We start from the raw sequence: 7829 nt of genomic DNA, 5'->3' as shown, positions 1-7829 counted from the left end.
GGGATGTGTGAGGCTGGAAAGCAGCAAAAACCCAACAAAGGGAGAAGCTTCTGGGGAAGAGAAATGAAGTTTTCCAGCAGTGCTGGGAGGAAACAGGAACATTCACATGCTTCATCCTGGAAAATCTCCCTGCAAAGGCAGGTTGCTTCTTGGCAGCAATAACTCAGTGCTGCCAAGCGGCACTTTAATCCCGAGCAGGCTCAAGGTGGAGCCTTTGCTTTACAACACCACAGACCTCTTTATCAGTATTTGTCTGAGAACCTTCTTGTTCCTGGAATGATTTTTAAGCAAATAGATTTCAGGTTTATTAGGCAAATAACTGTCTACTACCCACCACGGTTCCTTCCCTTCTCCTGCATGTTACTCTCTTGTATATGCCAAAGCAGAGTCATCTTTTTTTGCAGTGCAGCCCTGGGTGGGGGAGGGGAGACAGAAAATCAATCCAAACAATTAAAAGAGAATGTAATAGAAATCCCAGGTCAGGGCTACCCTCCTGTAATGCAATCAGGTTCCAGGAACTTGGCACTTCGCCCAGTAAATTTTACCTGGGATTAAGGTGAAGATAAATAGCCCAAATAAATACACGACTTCCCTAAAGCACTTGTGTTTGTAGGTTTATTCTTCCATTTATCTTCCTTTGAAGTGAAATCAGTATGTGCATAAAGCAAACACAAGTTTGGCAGAGAGCACTGTGCAACAGGCCCTGGTGAGGCCAGTGTCCCCTGCACAAGTGGGGACCAAACAGGGACAGTTTTGCAAACCCAATGGAGTTTTGCTCCTCTCACTGTGTCCAAGTCGCAACCTAGGTCCAAACCCTCACCAGCTCCAGGCTCTGCTCATTGTGTTTGAGAGGAATGGGAGCTGCAGAAACTCCAAAAGCAAAGTTATACCAATTCTGAAGCTTTTGCAACTTACCAAGGGGGATGTTAAGGAAAGCTCTTCTGCACCTACCACACCCATCACCATATCAGGCACCAGGCTGGGGACCCTGGCCTGGGAGAGATTCCCTGCATTTAAGTAGCAAAACTGCATGCTGAAAGGAGAAAAATGCAAGAGCCCAAATCCAGCCACAGGCAGCGTTTGCCCTCCAAAACCTTTCAACTGTCCATTTGCAGTGGCTCTTCCACCAGCTTAGTGAAACAGGCTTGTTCATGCCAGCTCCAATATCAGTTTAAAATCCATTTCTGGGATGGCATGCCACGGGCTGGAATGGGCCAGGATAAGGTGATGAGAGGAAGGGCTGTGGGCATCGAGAACCCTCTGCCACCTCTGCAGAGGGTCCTTGCTCATGGCCATCTTCTTGATGGGATAGCTACAGCAAAGAGAAGTGAGAAGCTGCTGGGAAGGAAGTGTGCTGAGCTGATACACTATCAAGAACACATTACTGTGATACACAAGAGTACACAAATACCTTTCAAGGCTTCCTTTAAAAGGCAGAAAGCCAAGAGGCCATTCCACTGTGGGAAGCCGCTAGCTCCTTGCTGGAGTGGCTTTGGCAGCTCCTCCTTGCCACAGCCTCACAGTGGAGGGCTACCACAGGGAGCAGTGCCAGGCTCCAGACAATGGAGACATCACTGCAGGGATGTCATTCTGACCTGGCACCAGCCACCCTGACCCACTGCAAACTCCCTTTGGGGGTCTCAGGCCAAGTAGAAAAGCTTTCCTCCTGCAATGCAGATAATTGTCATCTTGCTTTTCAAGGCTTAAAGCCCCATAGGGCAATGCTGCAGCTTCCCCCAGGGTGCAGAGGAATCCAAAGGGGAGCATTTCCCAGTGGTGCTGAGAGGGAATGCTGGGTGAATCAGGGGCCACATCAGCTCTCCTGAGCTCAAGCCCTGGGAGGTAACCCAGAGCAGGGCTGGGCAGGAAGCAAAGCTCTTCTCTTCTTCCTTATGATGCAGTAGCCTGAAATAAGCTTTCAGCCCAGCCGTGCTATAACCCAGTGTTCCTTATTTACCCTTCAAACAGGAAAAGCAACTCTCAGCATAGCTCTTCTTCTATTCTCTATGACAAGCCTCACTGAAGGGCTCCTTTTATTAACATGAGGCTCTTTAACCCTGAGCACACATCTCACATGTAACAGTTTACCTTAGGACTCCAGCAGGGTTTTCAGGACGGACATTCATCAGGCTGCAGTTCTGAATTTCGAAGGTAGGAGCATATCCCCAGCACTCAGGAGGTGACAGTTCCACATATCAAGGTGGCAGCAGAAGGGGGGGGGACAGATGTGCTCAGTCAGGTAGGAAATAGCTCACACTCCAAATTACAGCCACTCCCCATCTGTGTGGGTGAAGACACTGCACAATTTGGACAAGTGGAAATACTTCTTTTCTAAGTCTAGCATCCCCAAACCTGGCTGCTCTGCCCAGCACTGCCCTTCTTCCCTTCCCTTTCTGGAGGGACAAGCTCATTCCCCTGACTGGGCAAAGCCAATTCATATTTTGTCTTCAGATGTCATTTTGCAGCCCCTAATATGTGAAACCTATTTTGCATCATCCCAGAAGGAAATACACCAAAGCCATAATCAGAGATAGGCTCCTTGAGCTCAACGCTATCAGCAGAATAGAAAAGGACATTAAACAGGAGCACACAGGGCAGCAGAGTCATGCTAAAGAGTTCAGAGGCTTGAAAATGAAGCAAATAGCATCAGTGCAGACTGCTCCAACAGACAGGAGCCAGGACTCCAACATCAGGGTGGGACCAAGCACTGACAGGAATTTATACAACTTTGGTGACCTCATAGTTATTGCAAATGTGCCTAAATATAGCATTTCTCTTTTTTTCCCATCTAACACCTGCCTGGCTTTGGTGGGTTACAGGAATGCTTTATGCTATTTCATTTTATTTCCTCAGGGTAACTTGTGACTTTTGGCCACCCCTTGGCTGTGCTTTCTCTCCCCATGACTATGCGGACGGCAGGTAAGGAAGGAGACAGATTTACTCTTCTCTGACCATTTTTCTACAGTTCTTTAGACCTCTTTCTCATTTACACGACCCCTTCCAAGCCCATATATACCCTAACCTTCCCCTGCCAGAAGCATGGGAAAGAGCCTTTGTATAAGCATCAAGTTTTTCAGCTTCGTGAAGATTTCAGGCTATTGTGTTTTTCCCAGTGAAACCCTCTGCAGCTGGAAAGAGATGGCTATTGAGATGTTCCTGGTTGCATAAGAGCCATTCAGCTGCACTATAAGTGTATTTTTCTGCTCTCTTTCCATGCAGGACTGTAACGTTTTGCTCTGATGAGTGCTGCTTTAAAGCTAAATGCCAATCACATTTGTGTTAGCAGCTGCTTGGCTGTAGCTAGTGACTAATTGGGGGATAGCAGCCTTCTCAGCGCTGGGAACGTAGGAAATATTTGGATTTACATAGCATTCTGACTAATTATCAGATTTACTTTAATGCAGACAGAAATATGAATAGTGCCTCCCAGTAGAAGGGTAATGTCTATCTGAGCATTGCCACATGCTCTAGAGATAACAATTCCTTTTAGAGGAGGCAGGAAGGAGTGTTAGCTGCATTCCCACACCACACAAGCACTGGCTCTCACTCTCTGCCTGGCAACCTGGGGATACACAGACTAAGTCCCCAAGAAGCCAGAGGGATCCTCTGGTCCACAACCCATGCTGCTGCGCTCACCTGGCTCCTCTCACACCCCTCATAGGCCTGATCCGATACTTGGCCGTGTTCTTCACACTGCTGGGCACATGGTTCATCCTGCAGATGTACTTCGATCAAAGCTGGAAAGCCATCAGCCTGAGGAGCTGGATTGGTGAGGCACTGCATGTCTCCAAGCGGGTCTGGAGGGAGGATGCAGGAAGATGCACTGGGATGGGTGGCTCAAATGGTGCTTGCAGCCACAGGGAGCAGTTTTGGAGACGTAGTGCCTGAACAGCTGCTCCTGGCTTGTGGAAGAGCCAGCAGCTCCCCACCATGTCTAACCCTACTGCTTGGTACCCACAGGTGCCATGGACAAGCCCAGCAGTGAGTACCGCTGCTCTCAACTGCATCTCCATCACACAACACTGCTCTAGGCCTGAGAGTGATAGTAAAAGGGTGATAACTGCCCTCAAGAGCTGTTTTCCCAAGGCAAAAATCCCACCTTCCCAAACATTGGGGAATTTTGCTATTGCACACAACAGCAGTGTCTTTGGCTGGCTCTGCAAGCACACAAGCCTCAGTGTGATCCCCTGCCCCAGCAGAAACACCCCTGGGCCACAGGCTACATCAGGAAGCAGGTCATGGGCCTATCTGGGTGGCTTGACACAGGTCTCTACCATGGCTAAGAACAGGAAAGCTCCAGGCAGAAAACCCCTAAGGGACTGGCCTTGAATGAGCACCAGACCCATTGAATTAGCCCTGCCATCCCATTGCTAACACCAAGCAGCACCCAGTGCCCCAGCCAGCTTGTCCCACACCCCCAAGCACCATAAACCTTAAAGAAGCTGGTCCTAACCCCAAGACAAGCCTCCTTCATGCAAGAAACTGGTCTAGGTGTTGCCCCACCTTAGCAGGTCACGGTGCCACAATGCCAGCCCTTCTCAGCCCCTTGGGGACATGGCTTATGTCCCCCCATAGAGCCAACACCATGGCTTGCAGCTCCAATCCTCCCTCACAGACAAGCAGCTGCCCCGGCACAAGTGTGGGAACCATAAGAGCTGCCCCCAGAATCATTTTGCCTTCAAGATCATCAGCGGCGCCGCAAACGTGGTGGGACCCTCCATCTGCTTCGATGACATGATGTAAGCAGCACATGGCAGGGATGGGGCAGCCATGGGTGAACTTGAACAGTGCAAGTGGCCTCTGCCAAGCACATCAGTGGCCATCACAGTGCATTTGTGCTTAAAAAGAAATTAGGAAGTAGTTTTCATTGCTACACTTCTGGGTATGTTTTGCTGTCTACAGCCACTTTGCCCCATCAGTATACAGGGCATCCCTGTACTTACTGGTCCTCTCTGCTTTCCCTTCCAGCCTCATGAGCAGTGTGAAAAACAACATTGGCAGAGGCTTGAACATCGCTTTGGTGAACGGTGAGTTGTGTGGACACTAACACCCATCTCCCCATAGCCAGAATCCCTTCTTTCCCCAGGAGCAAACTGGCCACTGGGTCCCGATCCCAGGCACTGTAGCCGAGGCAAAAGTCCATCAGTCCAGTGTTGCATGGGGTGCACAGCCACAGTTATGGTTGCAAGCAGTGCCAGCAAGATGGGAACAAACCCACCTGCATCATGCACTTGAACTCTATCAAACAATATACTGGCCATCACAGCAAATATAACACACTGAGGGAAGAGCAAATCATTTTACAGCAGGAACCCTGAGCTGGTGGCCAGACAAAGCCTGGAGCCAGCCCAGCATGATCCCACTGTGCTCTGTTCTGAATTTTAACCTTTCAGGAACAAATGGGCAGCTCCTGAAGGTAGACACGTTCGACATGTACTCTGGAGGTAAGCACAGTCACTTTGCTGCTCCGTGGTTCCCAGCCAGGGCTCACACCAGCACTGCTGGCTGTTCGGGCTGCTCCTCTGTGGTGTATTTAATGATAAGTCCAGTGGACTTTGACCAGGATTGCCAGCTTGGGCAGTGAAAGCTCAGCAGTTCCTGAGGCTGGAGTCCTCATAGTACATCTGCATCCAAGATTGGCTTCTCACTCCTTTTACATGCACATAATAGCCTGAAAAACATAATTCTACTAAACTGAATACACCAGGGCACTTAAAACCTGAGAGAGGCTGCTTTCTGAAATTGGGTAGTTACACTGATCTTGAGATTTTGCAACTTTCAACTCAGTTTTCTAATGCTAGGGGTGGCTGAGAAGCAGGTTGTTTCCCTGCCTTTCACAGGAGGGTAAATAAGGAGCTTGGGACACAGTAGGAGAGATGTAGCTCCCTGCCCCAGCCAGGCAGATGAAACAGAGCCTTGTGGAAGCAAAGACCATGTCCCTTCACCTGCCAGCTTTAAACAACCTTTCTACCAACAATAAGATGCTCAGAGCAGGGACAGCCCTTGCTCACAGCCCAGCTGCCACTGGCTTGCAGGATGCTTTAAATCCCAACATTGGTGCAAAGCTGTTACCGAATCTCTCCAGAGTTTTGGCAGGGCATCTCAAAAATCACATGCTAAACCCACCCCATAGTGATTTTGATTTACCCTTTGAGCCTTCTCCAGAGCCAATCACGTGTCCTGCTTTTTGGTTTTGCAACCTCCTCTTGATAACTGTGGAGTTTTAAGGAAAAACAGCAGCATTATAGACTTCAAGCTGAATTTGCAAGCGAGATGTGTGTTGGGAGGCACTGGGAAGAAGGCAGTCAGCTCCTGCGCCACTAGATGGGGCATTGGACTCGAGCATCCTGTAGATGAAGGATGAGGAATAAATCCTGCAGTACGGGGATGATCGCAGGGCAGGTAGCTCTGCAGTGAGCAGGTTCATTTCTTGCTATGGGAAGTAAATTTAAGTAATTGGATTTCACAGTGAGCAAAGTTTAGGAGTAAATTTCCCCTTGCAGTTACTCCAACAGGAGGAAGGCACAAGCCTTGGGCATTGCAGGAGAGCCAAGGTGGGAACACAAGATGAGGAGTGCAGAGCCTGTCCTTTCCCAGGCCCATGACTGCAAATACTGGCTAGCATCAGCACAGTCAGGATTTCCCATTGACCCAGAGGAGGTTCCCCAGCTGCCATGCAGCAGTCGCTGCTAAATTCCTTTCTCTTTCCCTAATGCCGTTCTCTCCCAGACATTAACAAACTGGACACTTTCCTCCAAGAGATCAAGCACGGCACCATCGTGCTGACAGCCAGCTATGATGACCCTGCCACAAAGTGAGTTTTTGGCCCCAGGATCAACACGTGGCTCCCCAAACCCCCACAGCTGGGGGGTGCTGAAGGTGCTACTGCCAGCAGCCCAGAGGGGACACACACTTTACACCACACTAACACCTTCTTACCCTCTTTCAGGATGAATGACAAGGTGCGGGCACATTTCATTGAGCTGGGCAGCAGCCACGTGAGCAAGCTGGGCTTCAGGGACAACTGGGTCTTCTTGGGAGCAAAAGGGTTGAAGAACAAGAGCCCCTTTGAAGAGGTATGTGGGTCTCCCCTGCCACCAGCTCTGGTGGCTTCCATCCTTTACGTAGCACCTCTCCTACCTGTCTGCAGAAGACAGGGGCTAGTGATGTTATCCCGTGCTTCTAGTTTTGCCCATTGCAAACTCACACTGTGCCACCAACCACCTCGTTCATTTTCTCTCTTTTTTCCCTTCAGTACATCAAAAACAGTAAGGAAACAAATAAATACGATGGCTGGCCTGAGCTGCTGGAAATGGAGGGCTGTGCACCCAGGAAGACGGATTAGCATCAAGCCCCAGTGTGCCATAGAGGGCAGTTTCCACCAGTCTCACAGAGACACCAGCCCCATCGTGAGGTCCCCAACCCCACCACACTGACCCCAGCTCCCCAACTGCTTGGCCACACAGCCCAGCAGCAGCTCCCAGAAACTGGCTGTGTAGGGCTCAAAAGAGCTGTACAAGTGCCTTCAGAGCCTGAGGCTTCAGCCAAGCTGTCCTCATCTATGGGTCAATTCAGGCTATGGTTTTTTTTCTCTTATTAAACCAAAAACTTTTTCTCTTATTAAACCAAAATAGAAAGTTTGTCCTGTTTCTTCAGTAAGATTTCCGGTTATAAACCAATACCTTCTCATTTCCATTTTTAAGCGTAATCCATGCTTTTCCCTGCATGGCACAACATGCCACATCCTCTGCCACTAGCTGAGCATCATCGTCACCCATCACACAACACTGCACATGTATACTTCCATCTCCCCAGCCCCACACAGCACA

General features: G+C 49.5%; 1 protein-coding gene across 1 annotated transcript; it reads left to right on the top strand.

Moving 5' to 3' along the window:
• Nucleotides 1–2906: 2906 nt before the first annotated feature.
• LOC308225066 (protein FAM3D-like) lies at nucleotides 2907–7345 on the top strand (the record flags this gene model as incomplete). Its single annotated transcript, XM_080625527.1, has 8 exons — nucleotides 2907–2919; nucleotides 3662–3795; nucleotides 4621–4739; nucleotides 4969–5027; nucleotides 5394–5444; nucleotides 6730–6814; nucleotides 6950–7076; nucleotides 7256–7345. The coding sequence occupies 8 exons, from the start codon at nucleotides 2907–2909 to the stop codon at nucleotides 7343–7345; spliced, it is 678 nt and encodes a 225-aa protein (XP_080481653.1).
• Between the last annotated feature and the right edge of the window lie 484 nt (nucleotides 7346–7829).

This window comes from Psittacula echo (genome assembly GCF_963264785.1).
Source record: "Psittacula echo genome assembly, chromosome: 9".
In the NCBI taxonomy this organism is placed as follows: Eukaryota; Metazoa; Chordata; class Aves; order Psittaciformes; family Psittacidae; genus Psittacula; species Psittacula echo.
This window is presented reverse-complemented; position numbering and strand designations above follow the sequence as displayed.